The 27,569-nt window shown below is 47.1% G+C and overlaps 1 protein-coding gene across 1 annotated transcript in view; it reads right to left on the minus strand.

Moving 5' to 3' along the window:
• Positions 1 to 3,159: 3,159 nt before the first annotated feature.
• Positions 3,160 to 27,569, minus strand: part of LOC119453980 (uncharacterized) — a 91,055-nt gene continuing 66,645 nt past the window's right edge. The window contains exons 18-21 of the mRNA XM_037716002.2: positions 24,755 to 25,036; positions 14,751 to 14,941; positions 7,482 to 7,558; positions 3,160 to 3,320 (exon numbers count right to left, since the gene is read on the minus strand). Coding sequence (XP_037571930.2) covers positions 3,160 to 3,320; positions 7,482 to 7,558; positions 14,751 to 14,941; positions 24,755 to 25,036 — 711 coding nt within the window. The remainder of the gene's footprint in view (positions 3,321 to 7,481; positions 7,559 to 14,750; positions 14,942 to 24,754; positions 25,037 to 27,569) is intronic.

Below are 27,569 nucleotides of genomic sequence, written 5' to 3' on the forward strand. Positions count from 1 at the left end.
CGGCTGCGGTCTCAGATTGCGGTGAACGCTTGAAAACAAAATCACACGCTCTTTTTCGCCATTATTACTATCACATCTGCTAGCATTACGCAAGCGACGAGCGAGGGATGGGATGCCAATGATATCTAGCCTCTTAAAGTTTATATAAATGAGGTTATGTTTCGGTGCATTTGAACTAAAGAAATAGAGTAAGGTGGAAAGCTGGGCGAGTTAAAATTGATGCATTCTTTTCCTTTCCATTCTTTTTCCGCGATGTTCCTAAGAATAAAAAATTGAATTTCACTTTCAATCAGAATGCTGCGTTCCCAAAGTTTAAATTCCCGAGCACGCCGGCAGTATAGGCTAGGTGGGCTTGATAGAATGCAGGTCTGTGTGCTGACATGGAGGCAACCTGGTACGGTTAAGGCTGCTCGGCTACAAGCCCCCATCTCACGACTAGAGGAACCGCCGCTCAAGTTGAACGACAAACGATGCGGCAGAGAACTAGTAAAATGAGGTATTGATACCAGCTAGTATAGCAACAAGTAATACCCGCTACATGTATCTTATTGCATGTGTTGGCGAAGCGACAAACGGGGCTAGTATTGGGTGCACATTCATGGTTCACAACACGTCCTTGCCATTGTCCGTTTACACGCAGGGCAAGAACACTGCGAGTAATATTGGGGTATAGGCAGTCCGTATATCTCAGTGAAATACTGTTCCACAGTAGCATTACTTGGCGTGAAATGCAGTCAACTACACGGATTCTCAACTTCGCTGAAACGCACTCACCGGAAGAATGTTTTCTTTGAGATGAGGAATCGGATCTGTGAGCATCTTTTCCGAAAGTAAAACTGGAACAGAGCACACAAGTTCTTTCACGTACACATAAATTGCATCATCATACACATAAAAGCGCATAAATTCAGTAAGAACATTCACGGAGAGACCAAACGGCAATCAGAACCTGTACAAGTTATGTTCTACGTTCCGCCTACATGCTACATTGGCAGCTACTTACCAACTGGAAATTCATTTTCGAACACGTGCCATCCTTAGATCGTGTTACATGGACACACAGTAGCTTCCGTGCAAAATATCACAGGCCTCTTCGGTTTGAAGGCACTTCCTGCACTATAGTTCAGGGAGTGCAGCACTTAATCGTTTTTCAAATGCAGCGCTCGCCATCTGCACTTTCCTATTTCCTTTGCGAGAGTGCACGCCGAGTTCTCGGCGAGTTTACGTCCAGCCAGCACTTGCTCGGATAGGAGGTGCAACCAAGGTGCAGCAAAATGTCCGCGCAGCAGCCGGGCCTGGCCGAGCTTCGAGCAGACGACAGCTTGAGGCTTTGTATCAACCGCGTTCGGCGAGATGATTTTGCTCTCCGCGACGCCCACAGCTCGGTTCTAGTCGCGGGGATGTATTTTTTTATAGTCCGGCGCTTCGAGCGTGCCAAGCAGCGGCCAGCGAAGTTGAATACGTTACGCCGGTGACGCCAGGATTGCCGAACATTTGGCGCCTGTGTAGTTCAGCGTGTTGGGCGTGGCAAGCAGCACTGCGGCGATGAGCTGTTGCCGCAGCGCATGCGCACACGTGAGCGGCAAGCGAGCATTTCTGTGTGTGTGTGTTTTAGCGTAGGCGCAAACTTCACGTAATCTCTTCAGTGCACCCGAACTGCAGGCCAGCGTGCTGCCGGCCACCCAAGCTAGCGCGTGATGCAGTCTGGTCTAACGACACTCGCGAGGTACCGCAACCGAACCAATTGAGCAGGCGCCACCAAATCGAAGAGACCTTACATTTAAAATGTACGATTAGATGCGTCACGAAGAGTTCGCAAGAATAGATGTTCTTACTTCAGAAACTGAGCAGAGAGAGAAACTACATAAAAAACGCCATCGTTACCGCTCACCGGAAATAACGCATAACCTGCAGAACGTTGAGGACAAGGGCGGCTTTTTCGCATGACATCCAAGATTTAGCTGCACCTGCGGTTGCCCGTGACGCACTGAAAAATCTCGGGGTCGACAGGCTTGGATACATGCGTCATAACCACTAACCACCAGGTACACGTGTCGTCAGCTTAGGTGCTATTTAAAAGCTACTAATAAGAAAATTAGATAATTACCAGCCCTGCAGCATTGCCAAGATTTCTTTAATAGTATATAGTGTACTCACGTATCAGTTAGCCAAATTAGTCAAAGAAAGATTTCATTGTCATTGCCCTTTAAATCGCACCCTATAATAGCAATATGTTAAACGCCCTGAACACCTCAGCAACACTCTGGAATGAGTATGATGCCATCAATGAAAGGAATACATTACCGAAGAAATCTTTAAAGAGGAGATATAATATGAAAGCGATAGTTAACGAGTGCAATGCTTACTTTCCCTGTTCTTGACTAAAAAGTATTGAATTCTGTTTTTTTACGTGCCATGGCCACGATCTAATTATGAGGCACACTGCCTAGGGGTAGTCCGGATTAATTTCGGCCACCTGGAGTTCTTTAACGTAGACCTAAATCTAAGACCGTTATTTTGGTTAGCCTTCAAGCAGCCGCCGTGGCCGTAATCGGACCCGTCTCCTTGAGCTCAGCAGCAGAACATGGCAGTCACTACACCACTGATCAGTGCAGCCCATCTGTACTGATAGAAAATACACTATCGGCCCGAACTGCGCAGTAAAAATCTATAACGTCACGGCTCAACGTACAATGCTCCTGTTTTGCCTATCATTTAGGTGCTAGTTCAATGGGAATCCTGTGCTTTGCTATACCATCGTATTGCTGTATTGCTTTGTTGAACGTAAGTGTAAGACACACTGTGCAAACAGCAGTGAAATGTCTTCCAATCAAGGAGACAGGCCGTCGCACGTCACCGAAACCAATCGCCGAAACTCATGACGTAACATTGTTTACAAATAGGGCCTGCACTGATGACTACATTGAGAGGTGCTGCGCTTTCCAATACGTCACTCACACAAACTTGAAAAATACATAAAATGCCTTCTAGGCTGAATTACCTATTGATACTGATGACCCCTATGAGCTCACAGCAATGGAATATAAACCAGTTATTTTGAGTTATTTGGTCAGTACCCTTTTAAGGATTTAAGGCCTATGTTGTTGTTGCTGAGTATCCGATCCTTTAGACAGACGGTGTCGACAACGCGCTCGTCGCTCACCCTTGGGCACCCTGGCGGCTGCAAAGATGGAGGCGATGAAGCGGCCAGTACGCATAGATGACTCTCATCGCCTGGGGCTCGCGCGCGTCCGCCGACGTCTCGAACTCGTACAGGCGAAGGCTTTTGTAGAATGACAGGTTCACCGGCGCCAGGCAGTCTGGAACAGGGTTGCCAACAAGTAGAACATTGTTTGACCGGCCAAGCCTCAAATGACTGATTAACTGCCTGCTTTCCAACGCCACGTTAGGGCTCTAAAGAAGGCCGTCGCTTACCGAATGGCCGTCGACTATATAATCTTTGGCGACTTGCTGTTCATTAATCATCATCATGATCATCAGTGGCATATATTTATATTCTCTGCATGAGAAAGGCATCTACCAGAGATCTCGAGTCACCACCGTCATATCAATTCTACCATACGTTAAAGCTTTTTATGTTCGACGAATTTTGCATAACCCGGCCAGGTGTAGGAGTAGACACCAGCCTTACCACCACGGCTGATTAATCTCCGGAGAAAAGGTCACGCGCGCAAATGAGCACAGCGTCTGTGGCTGCCGACGAACTGCGTCACTGACACGGCGTTTTGTGTGTACGGTGCACTGAACTTGTAAAGTTAGCTACACGACAAAGTTCTCAATGAAAATTCAACGACACAGAATTATCATTCCGAGTTTGACATATCTATCAAACGCTGCGCAGTGAACGAATCATAAAAGTGATGACTTTTTCTGCCCGTATCCGCGGTCCCATCACAAAATGCTGTCATTCTCCTCTCCGGCATATATATTCGCAGAAATTCGTAAACATATAGTGCAGGGCACTAAGTAGCACGGAAAGCTCAACGATATCACAAATACAATATCAAGCTAAGTAGAGACAGCTGTTTGCTGAGCGCAAGTGGAGCACGTGCACGCCTATTAACTGAAATCTACACAGTCATGCAACGATAGCGATAGCTGGCTGACGTGCGTTCAACCTTCTCGTTCCGGAAGCCCTTCGTGGCTTTCCGCACACGTTCCAGATGCCTCAGCAATACTGTGCTGCCTCCGAAACGGGCGTGCAGCTGCAATATCGACAGTGAGCGGTGGGAATGCCCGTCAGAGAATAACTTTATTCTCCTAAAAGCAATTTGGTCAGCTTGGCCAACGTAAAAAAAGGCCTCAAGACAGCGGTAGTGAGTAAATGGATTTTACGTTGACGAGGAACGAACTTCAAGTGATTCGTCCGCGGTCGCGTTCCTGGCGTCGACCAAGCTTTAGGTTGACCACAGATATAGCAAAGTAAGGAGTATACAGCTGCAGTTTTGTGGTACTATACAGAGTGTTCCATCTAACGTATACCAAGGTTTCAGAAAACTAGGTGTGCGCTGCGCGAATGCAACCAATTTGGTATTCATGACTGTCGCCTTGAGAGAAATTATTTTTCGTTATACGAGCAAAAGTCACAAATTACTACATATAAATAACCAACTATAAGAGCAGTGAGTTAAGCGTGAAGAGTCGGTAGATGTGCACCAATATTGAGAAATACAGATTGCATTCTTCCCATGAAGGTTTGATTTTTTGTGCCTCCTAGGAAAGTGCAAAATCTGTAAATGTGCTGTGACTAGGCAATCGCGTGCGGCGACGTTAGTGGCCTCAAGCGTGCTTCCAGCGAACGACCAATGCTGCACGTACAAGCGAATGTAGACGGTACGCGAAAATGAGGGAGGCTAGGCGCCGGCCACGAGTCGGCAATGTTTCGCCATCCGCCGACATGCCCACCCAGTCTATCGATTGTAAGAAAACTGACAGGGCTTCAATGATCGCCCCCATCGATGTGCGGCCGCGGCGGTTGGGATTCGATCCCGCGACCTCGTGCTTAGCCGTTAAGGCACCGCGGCGGGTCAAAAAATAAACTGCTAAAGAGACAAACTATTTCCTAGCTGCATGTGCTGACGTTTCGGTATATGCTAAACTCTAGGTACATTCCCATGTAGCCGATATTCTAGTTGACATTAAGTGAAAAAAGTGGAGCTGGGCAGGCCATGTAATGCGTAGGACGGATAACGGGGGGACCATCACAGTTGCAGAATGGATACCAAGAGAAGGGAAGCGCAATCGAGGACGGCAGAAAACTAGGAAGTTAGGAAATTTGCAGGCGCAAGTTGGAATCAGCTAGCACAAGACAGGGGTAATTGGAAGTCGCAGGGAGAGGCATTCGTCCTGCAGTGGACATAAATACATGATGATGATGATGATGATGATGATGATTATTATTATGATGATGATGATGACATTCCCACGCAAATTATTTACGCGTCCTACACTACGGGGATCCGCATGGTGCTCATCAAAACCTGTCTTGCCCTGTCCAAACCTGTCGAAGCCAATAGAATGCACCAAAAGCCAACGGGATTTCTTCTCTCTTTTTTTTTTGTATGCGCAACTTTTCTACCCATCACCGTAATGTGTTGGGGCAGCGGTGGCACTGTTGGCGAAAGGGAACTCGTCGGCCTATGTTTTCGACATGCGCGCCATGCCTGAGACTCACAGGTAGGGTCTGGCTTGTGCACGACATCGGCCGGGTATGGCGGAAGCTCCTGGCTCCGCGCCACAGCAAGGCTCAGCCAGGACAGCAGGAGCAGGCACGACACCACCAATACTCGAAGCCCGCACCGCCATCGAGACCTCACCCGATGCACGGCGACTACCATGAATGTCGGGAAGCTCCACCACTGACCTGGAAGGCGCCCTACCAGCCCAGGACGCCGAAACAATGTAAGCCCAACGTCGGACCACATTGTCCCTATGCAATGTAGTGCAGTGAGGTCCAGTGTTAGCAGCAAGCATTACACCTCTGGAGCTCCTGTCTGTAAATACGTGGGACATCGTTCCGCTCGGCACCGATTTTGATGAGGTTTGCAGCATACACAAGGAAAAGTTCACTCACTGCAGGACGCAACTTTTAAAGCGAAGCTTTCTCGTCGCATTACCATCTGAACTAACCAGGAGTCTGGCAGATTGTAGTGCGAGGACAAATAATATATGTACATATAAGTCAAGCGAAATTCTTCAGGCTACCTTTCAAACTTATAGAACTTGAGCAATGCTTCAAGGTAAACAGAACAAGTATTTAACATCAAGTGCCGACCGGTCTACAGGTCAAAACTGTTCAAAATTAAAAACTTATTCTGTTTACCTTGTAGCATTGCATGCGCAAGTTCTTTACGTTTGAAAGGTAGGTTGAGCTTGAAGAATTATATATAATTGAGAATTTAGAAGAATTATATATAAAAATACATATATACTGACGCGTGTACATTGTTTTTTCGGTGACCATTTCTCATCAGCGAGCCACTGTTACAACAATAATGGTGGACCAGCCTTTGACGATGAGTTAGGGTCTGAGTTGGTTGACCCCCCCCCTGTTGGTGCGGCCCTGAGTGAGATCATTTTTGCGTCTCATTTGTAAAGTCAAAGCCTCCACCCACAGGGCTTTTTATGGTAAGGAGCCCGCGATGACAACATCTATTCTTGAGCCCTTCACTGCGGCGTGTCATATCAAAGGCGCTGCCTTAGGGCTTTTCAACACAAGCATTTCACATGTTTTCCACATGATTGTGTACACTACTGCTTCCATAAAGCCACCAGGTCGTTCGAGGAGAATTATTGCACCTTTTTCTTCTGTTTCCATCCGTGCAGCGACAAACCCTGAAAGAGGCGTCACACTCGAAGCAGTATATGCCTGCCGACCAGGCTAAACGCACCTGTTCCGACATTATCACCATTAACCAATGAATCGATGTCAGGTAGAGCAAATCAATCATTAGTGGTGCTGAAATAAAATGAATTCAATTTAATATCAGTGAGCAACGCTGAGTACAAGAACGCCACTCTCACCCTCGTCTTGTGGCCGCACAGCTTGCCAGCTTTCAAGGAATGATGTGCAGCGGAATTGTCGAATGCTCATTGCAGTCGTAAAATTAACGGGAACAAAAAATGCAAATCTCACAACGTCGATAGTGTTGGGTATTGCTACTGGCAGCTGAATGCTGACGCCACGTTCAATAATGGCACATAGCAGGCCTGGCCTGAGTCTCGTGACGTGTTCTGTTCTCAATCGTCAACTTGCGTGGTGATGCGCGTCTATACATCCGAATTGATAACAGCTAGAAATCTCGGCATATATGAGCGTGTATACCAAACACGGCGAAGAACCTCGCGTGCAGTCTATGTTGATCAACCTTCACCCTGCGCGCCTAGGTGAGCGACGCCTATTGTCTCCTTGGGCTACTGACACCTCACCAAAAATGAGCGACGTTAGCAACATTTCGCACCTGCACTCTGCTGGGATGTCGATTCTTTGGCTCGAAGGGCTGGTCGGGGCAGTTTGGGCGTTGTTGTTGCTGTTCCTCTGCACAAATGGCACATACCCACCACGGGGGATCGGCCAAGACGTGGGCGGTTTGGAGAAAATGGATGAAAAATGTTTACAAAAAGAAACATACTAGGGGAAGACGAATTCTGCTCGATAGTTAAAGAGGAACAATCATCATGCTAAAGTGGATCGTAAAATAGGTAAATAATTATTGTAATTTACTGTTTTAGGAAGGCAGCCGATTGGTGTCAAGAATAAAGTCTTTCATCGCTGTGCAAGCGTTCTGGTTGCATGCTGTACCCTAACGTGGAAGCTCCAAACGAAAGCAAGACGGGGACGTTCATGCTGAGGCCAAGCTGTTTATGGGGACCTCGAGCACCCTTCTTACCGAGGGAAATCGTCGGTATGCAAGGAGAAAGTGGTCAATTGTTTCCGGTTCCCCGCACTGATACACAAAGGAGATGCCGCCAGACCAGCCCTGTGTGTATAGAAATTTAATGTCGGGATGCAGCAGCGTAGCCTCGTTAATATAGCGTCTAAATTGTGTGTTGGGCAGAATTTTCGGTTCTCGGGCAATAGTAGGGGGTGGTAGTCAGAATGCAAGCCCATGCTAGATTTATATATCTCGTTCCTCATTGTTAATCTCCTAAACTTAGCGGCAGTGATATAGGTGGTTGGGGGAACAGCAGCAACTAAAGGGCCACCCGGGGAAGCTTTTTCTAATGAGTCGGCAAACTCAAAGGCAAACCTTTGTGCCCAGGCACCCAAATGAAACGAAGGAAACGTAAATGAAACGGAGCCAATAGATATAATGCTTGCAAAATGTTTGAGTCACTACACTTTGTAAGCGATGAACATAGAGTCAGTCGATGTTAAAATATCTCAGCCATTCCACTATTGAATGTGGGCTACCAGATGAGCTGTTCTTCGGCAGTACGCACTACATGCGGCCTCCCCACACCAGCGCACGCAACATACTGCCTATTCGGTTCTTTGTGCACGCGCGGAAATCTAGCAGGTGGCTTGTTAGCAACCACCTGACACACCAACTGATCGATGCGCGCTACGGCCATTAGCGCTCCCTCGGCGCAGCCAAACCAAGCAGCTGGCTAAGTCAGGAGGTGGGGTCAAAACTGCATCACGTTCACGCTTCGCGACGTCTCGAACGTTACCAATCACCATCAAATCGTTCTCGAACCAGTCGGTCGCACACCGCACAATTGAAATCGAAATTTCTGTCCCTCTGAAATTTCGCATACGCACCCTTGTGCTCGTCCAATTTATTGGCGTGGAGCCTGCGTCGCTTCGCCGCATTCGCGACAACCGTCTTCCTGTCGAGCCCATCGCTTACGGGCAGCCTCTCGGGCAGAACCTCCGCTGCTACTCACCGCCCGTTTCCCAGCTTTCCTCTTGCTTTTCCAGGTGTCAGCACATGCCTTACTTGTTTGCTCCACCGCCTCATAGAGGGCAGCGTTACGCAGTATTGGGTAGAGTTCCCTGAAGGGACCCCAAAATTCTATCTTATCTATCCAAAGGCGACTATAATTCAAAATGTGCGAGGACAAATAATATATGTACTTATAAGTAAAGCGAAATTCTTCAGGCTACCTTTCAAACTTATAGAACTTGAGCAATGCTTCAAGGTAAACAGAACAAGTATTTAACATTTAACATCATATTGCGACACAGATCCAGCTGATCGGCATCATATTCTATGGGGTTGCGGGAATAATCCTCCCCCAAGAAATCTGCTGCGCCGAGCTCCCTCACAGGAGCCGTGGGACTCCGTACTAAAATCTACTAACCCTCAAACCCAAGCCGGGCTGGCGGACTGGGTGGCGAAGGTCGCGGCCAGCTGGACGCCACTCTAGTCCCCTCTGCCTGACCTCGGCTCCCCCCTCCCCCTCCCCTTGTCTTCAATAAAGTTTATTTCCTCCTCCTCCCTGAAGGGAGCCTATACAGTAACTGTAGTATTGGGTGCTTTCTTAGCTTTCCTCTTGCTACGCCAAGTGTCAGCACATGCCTTACTGGTTTGCTTTGCCTCTTCATAGAAGGCGCGTGAGCTTCGACGCACGGACATTGAAAAATCTATGGGAGGGTAGACTCTATGGGAGGGTAGATATAGCTACGCTGTAATAGCTACTGACGAATGAGAGGGGTTCAATCTACGCAGTGCTAAGCTACAGCTATATATGAATTCTGCTAGATAGATATGAGTAAAATCAGGAACTCTACTGAAATAGGACCAACCTAGCGAACGAGAAAAAGAATCCTACACCTGCCCAGCTAGCCCGTAGACAGCTGTGCTAGTTGGTTGTGAATATCATGATGAAACATCCTTCCAGCGCACAAAATAAACACGGACGAGCAGACGGCAAGAACGCCGGTTGTCTGTCGCTATTACAGCGTTGGTCTGAATATCACTCAAAGTGATCATCCAGCAAGTTATTGAGAATTCGGGAAGATAAACATTTTGCGTTATTTGGGAAGATGTTATCGAAAATAATTTCTAGAGAGATGGTAATAGAATTCACTGGAGTTATAGATCTTAACATTCAAGGGCTCGAGTAGTGCCTTCGCAAAAACCACCTGTGGCGTATGAAAACGGGGTCAATGTACATTAAAAATAAAGTGAGCTGAAACAGTAAACACAGATTGGTGTCGTCTAGAATGGGGTTCATGCAGTCGCAGAAAGATTTCGACTGTTAGAAGTAGAAATCTGGCCATTAACGAAGGCACTCGCGCTTCCATCTACAGTACAGCCTTCGCTACGAATTTGGGAAGGCAAAGGCAAAGGCGAAGCGCATCCCGTTCTGTTAGAACAAGGGGACGAATACTATAAGTGGCATCTCCAGAGAACATAGCATGCCCAAATTCTAATATTGGCCTCACATACATACTTGGTATCATTAGCAGCGCGTCTCTTCGCATTCCTGACCGATTATTGATGACGGTGACAAGAACCTTTATTGGTCCTGAGATACTGGCCAGGGGGAGCCGTTATAATATTTCGAAAGCATGGCTCTCTCTTGCAGCAACATATTCAATATCCAGTAGTCAATGGCGTTTGCTATCATAAATCCCCCGGAGGTACTTGGTTTCATCAACGTCGGGGGATGAATTTGTTCTGATAACAGAGATATATACACTGGACTCCTTAGCGGAAAGGCCAAAACAGCAGTTTTGTTAACGTTGAGAGACAGGTGAATTCATTCCAGCCTTCGTTGACTGGTGGTGAGATAATCGTGCAATGTCCCGTAAAAAGACTGAATTTCATCCGCAGAAGCAAAGAACGGAATATCATCTACATAAACATATGTGTTTACGTCACGATGACAAGGGGTATCGCTATGTAATATACTGAAAAACAGTGGAGACAAAACGGCCCCTTCAGGTACACCTCACGTCTGTCGTTGTTGTTGTTGTTGTAGCCTATCACGCCTGTGGCTCCTACCCACGGAGGGGGATTGGCCAAGAAATGGGTGGATTATTCCAAATTAATATGGAGGATACATTTCCGAATATCTATGAAATTAGTATTGAACAGCGTAGAGTTATATGTTAAAGTAAATCAATAAAGTCATATCGAACGAGTAATCATTAATTTGAAAGTACAAAAAAAGGATAGAATTTAGCAGGGTATTCGTTTGGAGTCTGTTAGGAACGTTTGGACGGCGAAGCAAGCATCCCTGTGGCTGAATCCCAAAGTGGACGCCCCGAACGAAATAACATTAGGTTCTGTTAAGTCCAGGCCAAGCCTTCGAAAAGGTATTTCCAACAATCGTTTTCTTGCCGCAGTAAAACGGCGACAAGATAGTAGAAAGTGGTGTATCGTCTCTTCCTCATTACAAAACGGGCAGAGGGGGGAGGGAACCAAACCCGACCTGTGTAAGTAGAAATTTAGGGAGGGTATACGGCAACGTAATTTGGTGAGAGAGACCTCAAGCATCTTTGTGTTACAGGTTTCGCTACGCCAGGGAAGTATCAGGTGCTTATAATCTGGAGAAGCAGTCAGAACTGGGTTTGATAAGGCTTTTCTAATTGATCGCATCCGAAATCTAGCCGCCGTGATGTGTGCAGTCACTGGTAGAATGGGAAGAACAGGGCCGGAAAGTGAGGTCTTAGCCAGTGAATCGGCAGTTTCATTAAAAAACAACCCTTTATGACCAGGTACCCAAATCAAATGAACACATTGCACATGGGCAGGAACTAGCAAGTAAAATAGTTTTAGCATAGGTGAATCATTAGTGGCGGTAAGGGAAGAGCATACAGAAAGGGAGTCAGTAAGGATAGCAGCTGTTGTAGTCGTTTGGTCTAATTTACGTAAAGCTAGGATTACTGCTAAAAACTCGGCCAGAAAAATAGGCACAAAATCAGGCAATCTTAAAGAAAAAGACCAGTCGAGTGCAGGACAAAATATCCCAATGCCAGTCTTTTCCTCGCTCTGCGATGCATCTGTTGCAATGATAATATTTGTTCCTAGGGAGCTCAGGTTGTCTTGTAACATGGCGTTTAAGATGCTGTAAGGTAGTTGTTTTGCGTGGTTTGGGAAAATATCGTCGAGCCTGATATCCAGGTAATTTGAATGCGTATTGTTAGGAAGCACATCGGGAATTTGCACATTTAGTGGTTCAAGTAATTTTTGCACAAATATAATCTGTGGTGTATGAAACCTGGGCCAATGAACGGGAAAAAATAATTGTGGATCGGAGATGAAAATTATTTGAGGACGGGCTTAATGGTGATTCATATAGTCGTAAGAAAGTCTGAACGGTCAGAAGGTGAAATCGGCATAGAATAGGTGGGATTCTCGCTTCCAGATATAATACGGCATTTGCGACGTATTTTGGAAGGCCTAAGCACAGACGTAGCGCCTCTCGCTCTAATAAAACTAGCGGTCGAAGCTTGTATGACGGAACACCTGAGAATAAAACACAGCCAAATTCTAATACTGGACGAACGTACATTTTATATACCATCAAAAGGGATTTTCTTCGCAGACATGTTCTTCGATTGCTTAACTTGCGCAAAATGCCCATTGTACGTGCTCCTTTTGTTGCAAGATATTCAATATGCGGCCGCCAGTTAAGATTTCCGTTATAGATAACTCCAAGGTACTGCAGTGACTGTACTTGTGGGATATCTTCGAGATGATAGTTAAGCGATATGTATACTGGGTCTTTAACGGGAAAAACAAGGATAGCACACTTATTAGCATTCAGGTTTAAGTGTAAACTATCCAGCCAGCCTTCCAGTTTCTTTAGATAGGACTGCAAAATTTCGTAAAGGGAGTATAGGTCACTAGCCACACCAAAAAAGGCAATGTCGTCAGCATAAACGTAGGTACTGACACCTGGGTGAACGGGGATTCCGCTCAGTAAAATATTAAATAATATTGGTGAAAGTACCGATCCCTGAGGCACACCTCTTGTTTGCTTGTGTTTACCAGATGAATAGCCGCTTCGAAAACAAAAGAATTCCCTGTCTTTCAAAAATTCATGCACCCATGCTACAATATATCCTGGAAAGCCATGGCCCTGTAACCGATTTGTTAAAATTGCATGTTCAACGTTGTCATAGGCTTTACATATATCTAAAGTAACTAACGCCGCATATTGTTTTTTCTGTCTGGCGATGTTAATGCGACTTTCAAGGTCTACATGCGCGTGCCCTATTGAATAGCCAGATCTAAATCCAATTTGACAAGGACTCAACAATTGATTTTCATCAATAAACTTCGTTATATGCCCGTGAAGCACTCTTTCAATAAGTTTTGCTATGTTTGATGTCAACACAATTGGTCTGATGTTGTCGATAGTATACCCTGCCCCTTGCTTTTTAAGTAACGGAATAATTTTGGCGATCTTCCATTCATGTGGAATCCATGCATTGCTAATAGAGTAATTTAGCAACTTAAGAAGCTCACGTGGGGCTTCTTGGAAGAAAATTTTTAACATTGCACTTGTTATTCCATCCGGGCCAGGCGCTGTAGTTGGTAACCGTAACATTACCTGTGCTAGTTCCGAATAGAATATCTCTTTGTAGTCCGAGAAAAACTGTCTAAACTGTCTAAACCGGCAATGCTTTACAACTCTCTTCTTCCTTCTCGGTTTCCCACGGCCGATGGCATGTACCCTTTATGGGTGATTGGTCCGATGGAATGAGAAAAAAAAAGTCGCAATTTCGCCCGCAAGGCGAAGCATCGATTGTGACAGCAAATTAGTAGACAGTTATACGAAGTAATCGGCCGTATAAACTTATAAACATTCGCTAACTAACTAAATTAAGAAACGTGGTGTACTGCGCGCACAAGCAAACATGAACACATCTCATACGATGACCGTGCATACGTGCTTTGTCAAAACGCTGGAGTGAGAAAGCGCGGCGGCAGCAGCGAACGAATTGACCTTCGTGCCGCCTCTCGCTACAACGCGAACTAAGCAGCGAGAGCACAGCGCACACGAAGCTATCAGCAATCGGCGCACTCTGTCCCCATCGCAGATTGCTTTCAAGGCTCGCGCGGCCGCGCCATACGCAGCTGCAGCCGGAGTAGAACCCCCCCCCCCCCCCGTAGAGCCGCGCACGTAGCTCTACGATTCGCTTCTTCAGCAGCGGTTCGTACTTTGCGAGGAGACGCCATAACGTGTGCCGAAGAGGTATCCAGAATATGTGGCGCACATCTCACATCGGAATCGCGTTGATTGCGCGCCTCGTCTGCATCGCATCTCGTCGTCTGCGCCTGCGCACGCTGCGTTTGAAGGCGCCTTACCTAGATGGCGCCACCATACTAGCGGAGGTTCGGGTCGGCTGAGCCTGCGCGCCTGCCTAGGAAGCGTTTATAGTGCATTTCTCCGCTGACCGATAGCAAGCGCTTGCGTGGCTCAGTGGTAAGAGTATCCCAGCGGGAACCGGGTACTTTTTTCGCATTTCCGGCGACAGCGGTTACGGTCAGCTGCGGCGGAGGCGGCAGACACCATCGCGAACCGAAACGGCTATTGGAATGAGCCAATAACAGCTTACGCTGTAAAATGCAATTATCGCCTTAATGGGAAGCGACTTATCGGGAAGCGGTTTCTATGCTGCCAGGCGACCAATTGGGGCCGAATTCAGTTTTTGTTGCAGAGGTGTCCAGCATCAGAATTGGCCGATTTTTTTTAAAGCAATTCTAGCATAAGGCCTTTTTGTAAATACAGGCCCCAGTTTTCAAACTGTTTTTTTTTTTTATTACTCTCGCTTTATTGATGCCATCAAGCTTTTCACTTTCTTGACGCGCTTCATAGGTTCGGGTGACTGTTTAATTTCGAAGGGTTTGTCCGGGGTAGCAGTCGCAGGGATTTGCAAGTTGCAGGTCCAGTAGACGTCCCGGTGTACATCAAACAGGCACCAGCCGTCCGAACTGGAGGGCAGGTACCTCTCCATCTGCAACAGCAACAGATCGAGAGGGTTACAAACACACGCACACGATAAGGAGCAGACTTGTGCAATTTCGCAGAAGCAATGCCTGATTCTAGCGAAGAAAGTTACATTAAGAATGAACTGCCTGTAAATAAAGCACACACTTCAATACCTTGCCCGCATTCATGTATTTATGTAGTTGTATTCGTCTATTCTTAATGCCAGCATGCATGTGTGCAGGCGGGCTCGGGGGGGAGGCCGTGGGTCTTGGATCGGATGCCTCACTGGCGTTGGAAGGAGGGGGGGGGGTGAGGGGGGTGAGGGGGGGGGGGGGCGTGCGAGGGCTGGCACGCGTAGGCACGCGCCATAGCCGGGAGGGCGCACGTGCCCTCCTGCGACAGTCTGGACCATTTTTTTAGATGCGAGAGCATCTTGTGCTCGGGGCAGTGTCCGTTCTGCGGCGTCCGCACCCATACTGCGCATGCGCAACTCTCCCTCATTCTTCTCTCCTACGCAGGTGTGTGCTCTCCTTCTACTCCCCCTCTCCGCCACAGGTTCGGGCGCAGCAAATCATTGCATATAACTCTCTCCCTCTCTCTCTCTAAGGGTACGCCGGTAGGCGGCGCAAGTGTCGCGGCGCAGTATAAAGCGCGCTGTGCTTCCGTTATTCTCTCTCTGTGCAACGATGTGCGAAACGTCATGAACAACGTCGGCGCTAGTTGCAGCGGCAGCGCCACCCCCGCGGAGCAGAGGAAGGCTCGGGAAGCCGAACGTAAACGTCAGCGTCGGCAAGCGGACCCCGAACTTCGGGCCAGGGAACGTAAGCGTAAACACGGGCTCGGCACGCCGAAGTGGAACGTCAGCGTTATCAAGCGACCCCGAACTTCGGGCTCGGAAAGTCGAAGCGCAACGGCTTCAAGATACCGCGCGCACCGACGCTAAGAATCACGTACGTTCTCTAAATAAAGACGCAACAACCCCGTACAAACGTCTCCTCTCTTCTCAATACATTCTCTCACTCTAACTTTCATTGGGTTGTGTTGCCAAGTGAAACGAAACGGAAACTCGATGCGCACACCCCGCGATGCTTTCGCATCCCACCATGGTTGCCCGTAGGGTGAGATGATATGACTTTTATTGGTTTTTGTTTGGTTGCCCTTCTGTCTTTCTTTTCTTTCCCACAACGTTCGTGATATTTAATGCAGAACAAGAATGATTGTGCCCTTGTCTGAATCATTCATCTTTATTTGTATAATTGCATGGATCCATAACTAGCGTATGGCTAATGATCCAGACCTTGTCGCATAACAGTCTTGTATATCAATTGTTGTTGTTGTTGTTGTTGTTGTTGTTGTTGTTGTTGTTGTTGTTGTTGTTGTTGTTGTTGTTGTTGTTGTTGTTGTTGTTGTTGTTGTTGTTGTTGTTGTTGTTGTTGTTGTTGTTGTTGTTGTTGTTGTTGTTGTTGTTGTTGTTGTTGTTGTTGTTGTTGTTGTTGTTGTTGTTGTTGTTGTTGTTAGCATTTAAGCGTCTGAACGACCGGTCTATGTGGCCAATGGGATGCCTGTTCAAGCTGTTCCGTGGGGTGCTACACGACGGCATGCTTCATGCTTCCGAGAAAACCCCAAAAGATCAAAGTGGTGTGTAATCTGGACATTTTCTACCAAAACATTCGTGGACTTCGCACCAAGGCACGTGAATTCTTCGCCAATGTCATTTCGTCCGCTTTTCCCGTTTTTCGCAGTGACCGAGACTTCAGAGAGAGAGAGAGAGAGATAAATGAGATGGGAAAGGCAGGGAGGTTAACTGGGAGGTAGATATCCAGTTTGCTACCCTGCACTGGCGAAGGGGTAAGGGGAGACAGAAAGTTAAAGAAAAATGCACACACATAGAAAGAGAGAAGCGTAACAGACACACACGCACACACACAATAGGACTACAGCGGAATTGAACAAAAAGGTGGTGGTGTACTTATTGCTGTGGACAGTTCACTGAGATGTGTAAGGCGCAAAACATAGAAAGTGTACAGGAGTCGATTTGACTTGAAGTCAGCCTAGCGCACTGTGAAAAATTGTTAATCGGAACTTTCTATGTGCCACCAAATATTTCTTGTCTTGTTCTTGGTCAGGTGATCACTTCTATTGAAAGTGCCTTATCCTCCCATATCAAGCACAGAGTAATCCTTCTTGGTGATTTTAACACACCAGTAATTCATTAGAACACGCTTATACATTCTCATTACAATCATTGCGTAGAGAACAAATGCCGTCTGTTGTTGGACTTTCTGGCCTTCTGTTCTCTTCAGCAGCACAACTTGATCGCCAATTCCTGTGGCATCGTTTTAGACCTTTGCCTCTCAAATGCTCAAGTTATAGATGTCTCCCGTTCTGACATTTCGCTTGTGCGTCCCGATAAATTTCACCCTTCACTTAACTCGTTTCCTACCATGGGGAAAATAAGTATTTTTTGCATGTAACGGCAGATGTTTTTTTTTTTCTGATGGAATTACTGCACTCAATTTTTAATGTAATACATAAACAGAAAGCAAAATGAATGCACTCTTCACGCATAAACGTTTTATTAACGAGATGCATGTAATAAAATATTTAAATTGTTAAAATCAAGATTGTGCGATAAAATTGAACAAAGTTTGTAGAGACACGCTTCCACTAAGAAAAAATGTTACAAAAATTATGAGATATATAAAATGTATTGCCGTCTATTAGGCCCTATCTTCGGGAAAATCAAACTTTTTCATTGAACAGGTATTTCGCTACAAAAATTTAACTGCAAGCATGCAGTTGGGCGTGCCGGGCTGCGGCCGCCGATGTTGCGGGCGGGTTTGCGTCGTCGTCGCTCTCAGACTCAAAGTCCGACGAAAAGTCAGCATCCTCTGACTCGCTGCTATTCGATGTATCGATAAGATCAGCCGCAGAGGCAGCGGAATCGCGATATCTGTGATCTACCGAAGCGCGCGCGCCATTTCCGGAGCCGGAAAATTTTGGGTTCTGCTTTGACGATCGCGAAACTTTGGAGCGTGTTTAAAAATCACCGCCTCGCGGGGAAAAAAAACGAACTGCTTAGAAAACTAAAATATATTTCTCCTACTTCAAGTCTGATAGCGCAGTATGTCCGTGAGCGGCGCGGAAGGTCTCTAGAACGGCGTTTCAAACCATCGATAGAGGGCTAACCATGTCCAATGAGCGCGGTACGGAAATACTTTAGATAACTGCCTCTGTGTCAGCCTTGAGGCAGAGCTCCTCCCTTGGCATTATTGAATCAATGTTCACCAAATATATCAGTTTACGAAGTTTGTTTTGAGCAGTATGCGCAAATACATTCCTCAGTACAGTCCTAAACGGTCTAAATATCCCCTCTGGTTCTCATATGAACGTGTAACTGCCCTGAAGTATAAAGATCGCGTGCACCGTAAATCTAGAAGTCCTGTGCCTAATGAGTGGAGAGAAGAATTCCGATTTTTTCGAACTCTCTCCAAACGCCTCTATAAGCGGGATCACGACTCATATATTGCATTCTTGGAGAAGAGCGCCTCCGACCGGCCGGCAGAATTTTGGAAGTATATCCGCAAGCACTCTAGTAATCGCGGAGAGAGTTTTCGCCTTCTCGACTTCCCTATCCTGCGGCCCCGATGGCATCCCTTAGGCAATTTTAAAAGCTTACGGCAGTATATTTGCCCCAGTATTGACATCTATATTTAATAACTCTATGAGTACTTCCACTTTCCCTCGCATGTGGAAAACTGCTCATGTTTCTCCTGTATAACAGCGAAGCTGTTTAAGCCAGCCGTAATTTGTGGTGCGTATTAATAAACTACCAAGAAAGAAAATAAAACAAACTTTCTTGCCGATGCGGGATTCGAGCCCGCGTGGTACCTGTCCCAGAGCGAGCGTCGTAACCACTAGACTACACAGCCACTCTTGCAGAACATGCATTTATGCGAACCATACGATTGCGTTCGAGCGTAGTCGTCTTCGTCGACAGCTGGCGCGTTCGTATACGCTCGTGCTCTGCGAGGTGAAGAGGTTTTGCGCGCTATGAGAGCGAAAGAGAGAGAGCCATTCACCGAGCGGGTCTCCTGGAACGCGGTGTCGGCATTGGAACGTGGTGTCGGTGTTGCAAGATGCGCTATGCAACTCGCAGTGACGGCTAAGTCCGAGACGCGCGAAAAGAAATTATCATCATCATGAGTAACAAGATTAAAATTTCGCGTGCACTTCCGGAAAATGCTGGGCTACGATCGCCCAGCTTCACTGTTTCGAGCGTTGCGCGGCCGAGTGCAAGGTTAAGCGTTTTTTTAAGTCTGGCTGTAAAATTGATATCTCAAATTATCGCTCCATTTCTCTTCTTGTGCCACGTCTGAAATTTTTGAGCTTGCTCTTCACAACATATTGTCTTTTACTGTAAAGAACGCACTGATCCCGAATCAGCATAGATTCCTCACCGGCCGCTCCACTATCACAAATCTCGCAAGTTTCATGACACAGATCTCCTCGTCAGTACTCCAAAGGGGGCAAGTTGACACCATTTATTATTGCGATAGCAATTATATGGACACTTCAACCGGATTTCTGCCGTCGTCGTCGCCGTCGCCGTCGCCGTGAGGTTCCCTATAGATAAAATCTCCGCGCGCCGTATGCCCGAGCGGAAGCGTGCGGGGACGCGCGCTGTCACGGAGAGCGAACGCACTCAATCACCCACGCGCAAGCAAGGAAGCGGGAAGCCAGCGCCGGAGGGAGCACGGAGGGAGCGCGGAGGGAGGGGGGGGGGGCGCACTTCTACTCTGCCAACAACCGCGCTCGTCGCTCGCTCGCCCGCACCGTCTCTTATCTCCACATGGCTCTGACCTTTATGCGCCGTGCATTCGCCGCTCAGTTTCCGTTGAAGCGATAGACCGCACGTACCTTCGCCCGCGGCGGCGTATGCGCTCGCTGCCAGCGTTTTGACAGTCGTTGTCTGCAGTCATTCAGTGTGATCTATTCATGTTTGTTTGTGCGCGCTCACACCACGCTTGTTCATTCAGTTAGTAATAGTCGGGCCACATTTTCCAACGCACACTACACATGCAATGCTGCCCGGATCGGCAGTGCAGCACTACAGGTGTGTCCCTTCGCACGCGCTGCCCACGGGAAGCGCTTCTCATCAACACCACCGTTTCACACGCGCCTTCTCGTGGTCATCGAGTCTCTCTTCATGTCGGTCTACTTACGCCGCAGCACACCTGCTTACTTAATCAGCTCATGTTTACTACAATTCATATTGCTGCCAAAGCCACTCACCTTACTTCGTATGACATTGCTGTGTTGCTATCGTATTCATTGCTTCGCCCTTAGGGCGAAACTGTGACATTTTTGTCACCTCAGCAAAGCTTTTGATGTGGTCAACCACTCACTGCTCCTGATCAAGCTTACACACTTTGCGTTGAACCAGCAATCGTAAATCTCTCGCGGAGTTATCTTATTGATAGATCATGTTATGTTAACGTCAATGGCCAAACGTCTTCTTCTTACATGGCAACTAGCAGCGTCCCTCAAGGATCAGTGTTAGGATCACTTCTTTTTGAAATTTTTATGAATGGCGTTCTTTCCGCCATTTGCATTCTTCATTCCTTGTATATGCCGATGACGAAGATTTTTAGGGCAATTTACACTGTTGATGGTTGTCGCATCCTGCAGTCTGACCTGTTTTCTATTTATAAATGGTGCACCTTGAATGCTGCTAAGACCAAAGTCATGACTTTCACCCGCAAAACACCAAGCATTTCTTTTTCTTATTCGGTAGATTCTGTAGCATTGTGTAAGGTCCGTGAGATCAATGATCTGGGTGTACTTTTTGATACAACCTTACACTTTTCAGCTCACACAAAGACTATCGAGAGAATCCAATTCTCCTACACCGTTCCGCAAGTTGTACACAACTATCTGTCTTCCTAAACTCGAATGCGCGTCGGTCGTCTGGAACGGCATCTCTAGATCCAACGGTGACATATTATAGATCGGGTCCAGAAAAAGTTTCTAAGCATATATCATCACCGCTTTGCTAACACGGACCCTGGGTCTTGCTCTAGCACTGTTGGATTATTAAAGACGATAGTCTTTCTTGGGGAACTTAAACGCTGAAAATTTGGTCTGTCTGTCTGTCTGTCACCCGATTGAGCCACCCGGCCAAAATTGGACCACTTGCTTACCGCCCACACTACTTAAACTGGTACGGCTGTTCATACTTGTGAACGTTATCGATCACAAAGTAAATATTACGCATATCTGAGGCGCAACATCACTAGGTAAGTATTAGGAGGTGTGTTCCTTTAATAGAAAATACATAGATACGTAACTCTAAAGACCCTAGTTTCTTAAGCTGCGCTGAAAACGCCATGCTATGCGCGTTTTATTTGCAGCCCGTCGCTGCAGCCTCACGTGCAAGCTCGCGCGAGCAAACGCCGCTGGCGCGCAGCGAAGCATAGACCGCTGCATATAGACGGAACGCACGGAGTAATACATTTTAATGGTCGTACTTCTTGCGCAGCTTTTACAGCGTTGTACCTGGCTGATGTATGAAACGGAGTATAGGATGGCTAATTTAGCAGTATAGAGTTTGGAGGCACATAACCGTAATCCGTAGCGTTCATTTAATTAGGAATACATATTGTACTGGTTTTTGCGTTAGTAAATGAAATATCAATGCGTTAGAAATGGCGTCGAATGCGTTAGAAATGGTGTAGGAAACGCTACGCGTTAAAAGAAGCCGACTGAAGCCGCGGCTCTGCAGCCGGCTTTAAGTCAACGGTAATAAAAGGTCCCAACAGATGGCGCGAGAGCAGGGCGAACGCGGTAAATTTGAATTGAATTCAGCAAAATCTCCATTGCATCCATCATGGGAGGAGTGAGAGGGGAGGGGAAGAGCGTGAGGGGTGGGAGGGTGGACAAGAGAGGGTGTTACTTATCAGGGGTGGCAGAAGACTATCGTCTTTCGATGTCATTTGCAGCGAAGCAAGCAGATATGCGGCCAACTTTTTGTCATTGCCCTTACTTCGCTGCCGACGTAATTGCGCTGACCTGCTTTTCCTTTTCAAACTCCTTCACGGTATCCTCATGTGCCCCGAACTCCTCAGTTGTATCATGTTTCGTATTACGTGCAAGATCACCAGAGAACACAGACCTTTCCATGTTGCTGCCTGTCACCAACAACACTCAACCGTCCACAAAATACAGAGTCTTTATAACGCCCACTTTCATGACCTTGATATTTTTCACAACTCTGTCTTTGTTCTGCTCTGAGCTTTCCGTTGTTGTGTCTTAGTTTCACCATATTGTTCAACTTCCCTTCTCCTCCTGTTTCTTATGTATGCATTTTGCGCCTACGGTTACACGTATGTACACTTTTCTTTTCAAGATTGTTATTTTTATTCATTGATTCTATGTGTACGCGTGCCAGTACCTAGACCTCACGGTTGTTCCTGGGCATGATCAATAAATGATTGATTGATTGATTGATTATTATTATTATTCATTATTCAGTCATGATGCGGACCCCTCCCCCCCTCCCCGCTTTTGTGACAATTTTAACTCTGGCTCGCATTTAGTTTTCTCGGGACAAACGAAAACCATGCGTATGACGCTTGCATAACTCTGAAATCATAAACCAAGCACATTTTAATATTGCATCCATATCACCGTGATGCTCCTCTATTTTCTCCAAATCTCAACTCGGTGTCAGCTATGGTTATCTCAGTATAAAGGGCTAAATTGTACGTGATTCGTAAAACTAGTAAAGTGTAGTAGTCGTAAGCGATCGAAGCATTCTAAAACACTTTAAAAACCAGCAAGTCATCCAGAAAACGTGGCCACGTGGTTGCACCAGACGGGCAAATTTAGCGTCCCTGTGGGCATCACTGAGTGTCACTTTGGAGGCGCGCAGCTACACGAGAAAGAAAAAGTGTGCTTTTGAATTGATGCCAGTGGCAATAGAATTATCAGTATAGGTACAACATATAATTCTTATTTTAAGCATTGTTTTGAAAATAACAGTGTGTTGTAGTAACGAACAGGATATATTTTACCACAAATTAAATAATTCATTGCAACCGCAATAACGCAATCGATCATCACGAGCCAGGACAAGAGAGCGTCGCATCCAAGGTGCCCAAGGCGAGCCGAGGAAAAATGGCGTATTCCGTTGCAGACGGCACAAAAAGAGACCGCGAGCATTTGTAGTGTTATGGCAGCGCTTATTTATCACTTACGGAACACTTCAAGACTCCGCTGGCCTTTCACGCACTCGGACTATACAGAGAATAACTATGTCCATTTTGCATATTCAAGAGCACCTGTGCTAAAGACGCAAGCGACGCGAAGTCGGATATAGCTCGTAAAACGACAAACGTTCAATGGACACACGCTGACGCTCTGCGAGATTTATTCGGCAGCTGAGAAATATATTTGTTTTAAAAGAACTGTTTGTTGACCTAGTTGGTGTTTGCTGAAGGAGATGCTTTTTGCCGCAAATTAAACGCACATAAAAGGAACAAACAGACGACGGCGCGGGCGGCCCTTCCAACTGATTTATTTTGGGTGCTGACTCAGGAATTTATAGACATGCACGCATGCGCAGGCTATTGACAAACCTGTGATATCCAGTATTCACACAATCTCGTTTTGAGGAGATTTCGGTAGAAGCAGAAATCAGACAGAACGTGAGCTAGGGGAAGCTTATTATATAAAAAAGGAAAGCTCAGGCTGTATAGCGATACGTTTGTTATCCTTTACCAATCGGAAACGAGAATGTTCGACAACTGGATATCATAGGTTTGTGAATAGCCTGCGCATGCGTGTATGTCTATATATTCCTGGGTCAGCACCCAAAATAAATCAGTTTGAAATGCCGCCCCTACCATCGTCTATGTTTCTTCGTTTTGCGAGTGTCTTAATTCGCGGCAAAAAACATCTCCTTCAGCTGGGCAAGAGCAGCGTTCCAACTTGACGCGCACTAAACGAAAGATTGCGCAGTTTACTCGCAACAGTCCAGCTATACGGTAGGAGCTTGATTTGGGCGAGCTTGTCTAGCATACTTGAAGAAAAAAACAGCGCAAAAGAGATCAGGACGAAAAGAAGACAGGTACAACAGACGGGCGCTAAAGACCGGAAAGAGCCCAGTGTAGAAGAAATCTGAATCAGCAGGAGTATGTTACACCAACTCGTCCACATCAAGCTCCTGCTGCTTCAGATTTCTTCTACACTGGGCTCTTTCCGGTCTTCACAAGTTCAACCATGTCCCATCGTAGCGCCCGTCTGTTGTACTTGTCTTCTTTTCGTCCTCGTCTCTTTTGCGTTGTTTTTTCTTCAAGCAGCTATACGGCGTTTTTGTACCACAACGACGAACGTGTCACCATCCTAAACGGCGAGAAGCGGTACTATCGAGGCACCCCACGTATGCCTTAGTCTCTTCGTCCGACCATGTCGCCATTAATGCACTACTTCCGTCCATTAAGCTCGGAACAAACGACGGCAGCTGCACAGGTGAGGTGGATGGCACAGGCATACACACGCATAAACAACTGCGCGGTCATTACACCTGAACAGCATGAGATCGCGGATAGTAAGTTAAATTTTGCAGTATAGCACATATTCTTCGCTTATAGCATTTCCAATCACAAAAAAGTGGCTTAATATTACTATCGAATCTGCTTTCAATATTAGTTATATATAAGCGCTCCCGTGTGACAGCCTGCGAAAGACACTAGTGGTCAAGCCATATCTATGCCAGCTCTCGGTGGAAAACACGCGGTCCAGCTAACCCCTACAGGGAATGCGCAGCTAAACCCACCTTCATCGTGAGCGACTTCTCATCTTCGAAGGAGAACAGGTACATGCCCTTCTTCTCAGTGGCGTACGATGCTAGGTCGCTTTCATCGAGCTTCTTCTCCAACTCGGGGTCGCAAGTGACGTCATAGTCACCCATGTTCCACGTTGAGCACGGCTGCCGGAAACGTTGAATAAACTGGCCCTGCATCTGCTTGTACACCATGACGCCCATGGTGGAGGAGAACACGATGCGAAACTTGTCTCCTAAGCTGCGACTCAAGTTCAGCGCGTGCTCGGCCACCTCCTGCGAACGATCACGCGCTTTCTTGGCCTCCGAGATCGGGTGGCAAGCGTCGACCAAGTTCCAAACAACATTTAATATATAGGTGGGGGCTATAGTGTCTGCAGGGACTGCACATGTGGCCGTTCAGCCAGTATCGGACTACACGATATTGATCAACCTGGTTTTGTCCTGCTTTCAAACGACTTTGGGACACTGCGAATTGATTTTCAACAAACTTTTGCGTTGTAAAGGCCACAATTCTCAATGGTTACGCACGTGCGAAGATATTAATGGGATTAATGTGTTTGGATATTTAAAAACCAAAAAGCTCATCCCTTTTGAATTGTGCAAATCAAACGCACATTTTGGAATCTATGTCACCTTTTTTTTTATCGTTGTCCTATTCGTTTGCTGGCATAGCATTACAAAGTCCCCCGTATAGCTTGCTCATGGAGTCTATGCGAAGCCAGGCTTTCTGAATCTTTTAATGAAATGCTATAAACTTGTGCCGTTTCATTCGTGCTTTTTTAATTGGCGTAAATGGCTCGCGAGCGTGTGCTCTCGCGCACCCATGGTATACGCAGTGCGACAACTATTACGCATTTATTCTTATCACGCTTTATGTGCACCGGCTGCTGCATGGTCAATCCCCCGTTGTTGTGGGTACCATAGTACAAAAATCATAACCAACGCGCGCGGTATCGAAGAGCTAGTTGGCCCCAGCAGAAACTTGGTTCGAGCTATAGTTGGTGGGTCTTCATTCGAAGAAATTCACGGCGCACGAGGACAAAGAACACACCGACAAGACGGGCGCCCGCCCTGTCGTTGTCTTCGTCAGGTTTGCGCCATCAATTTCTTTCAGCTAGTTGGCGTTGGTAGGATAGGAGTGTGATTGGGGTCTAATGGTTAGAGCATCGATTTGCTTTGCATGGGGGCCGAGTTCCAATCCTTTTATGTATGAGCTATTCGGCGAGACAGCTGGCAGCTACCATGCCACGGTCAGGCCGATTCGCAAAATAAAGAAGATCTTTCGCAGATTTATGCCAGTCTGAGTAAATGATACATGAACGACAGCGATAAGCGACTTCTCATACTGTACGGAAGTGCTTAACATCTGCCTGATGGCTGCTGTTCATCACTGACGTCCGGGTCATTCGGCCGCTTGGGGGCTCCCATGTAGGCGGCTTTACATCAGCCGTACCTACAGCTCGAAACGAGGTGAAGTGCGGCTCGAGAAAGAGCCATTACGAATTACTGGCTAGATGTATTCTATTAAATTACGCGAGATAATTGTCAGTATATAATCATTAATACCTACGTTTTAAAGAAAATTCGTAGTGACGCCCCCACGCAGGCTGCATTGCAGCAGCGTGGCACTTATATTCGGCAGCACTTTTGCCGCCGCCGTACAAACTCAGATTACCTCCAATGTGGAGCCCATATAACGCCATGTAAACAATGCGGATTACTCGCTAAAAAAAGTCGCGCATATAACTTATTGAAATGACTGTGGAGCGTATATGCGAGACAGATGCGACGAAACATCTGTTGGGTTCTGGGAGTGATCCCTTTTTTCTTTATTTTTATTTCACGGGTCATTGTAGGCGCGCCACTTGGATGCTCGAACCTGTGGGGTCTCACATGTGCTCTTGGGACAAACGAGCGACAACACAGTAGTGCAAACAATCAAAAGGGCATTTATTGCACCTTTCGTACACTAATACACACTAGCCGAATTACAACCAATAGAACATTCACACGGGCGCGCGACAAATCAAGGAAGTCCGACTCACCGCGACCCGATAGCGAGCGAATACGTTCGCCCCATGCTATGACACCATCGCCTAGTCATTCACGTGTACAGTCACGCGAACGGTGGCACGCTCGAACGATCCGTGTTCGTCCATACCGGTGTCCTGCTCTTAGCCTCGCGCGACGGTCGCGCGAAGCGGGCCGGGCACGCGCGAAGCGTTCGTGCGTGTTCGTCGCCGATCCTAAGCCAAAAAGAGAGCGCCTTCGACCTTTTTCTCCCAAGTGACCCCGCCGTTCGGCGGCGCTAGCATCGCGACACTCGTGCCATCTCCCGCAATGCGCCGCAACCACCACGATCGCTGCCGGGATTAGCCACGCGGAGAAGCCGGACTACAGGAGACATGCGGGGAAAACAACGTCAGGGGACGCGTGAGAGTCGCGCATCCCCACATCCCCCCAACTTTAAATCACTATACATACTCCGGCGAAAAATGTCCACGCGCTTTCCATAACATGCGAGCCGACATTGTCTCTGGGGTTCACCGCTGGCGTCCGTTGGTCCCAGCACCAGCTCTGCAGATTCGATGACACGACTCCAGCACAGGACTCCGGAAACGGCGACGCAGAAGTCGGCACGAGCAAGCGTCGCTTGCGCCGACGCGCCCTGCTGACGAGAGCCGCAGTAGCCGTTGGTGACTGCCGGCTCTTTTCCCAGCCGCCGAGCGTTGCAAGCCTGACATAGGCGGCCGCCGAAGTCGCTGCGCCGAACTGGCCACAGGCATCTCCATTGCCAGGGGTGGCT

This window comes from Dermacentor silvarum, chromosome 5, assembly GCF_013339745.2.
Source record: "Dermacentor silvarum isolate Dsil-2018 chromosome 5, BIME_Dsil_1.4, whole genome shotgun sequence".
NCBI classification, from domain to species: domain Eukaryota; kingdom Metazoa; phylum Arthropoda; class Arachnida; order Ixodida; family Ixodidae; genus Dermacentor; species Dermacentor silvarum.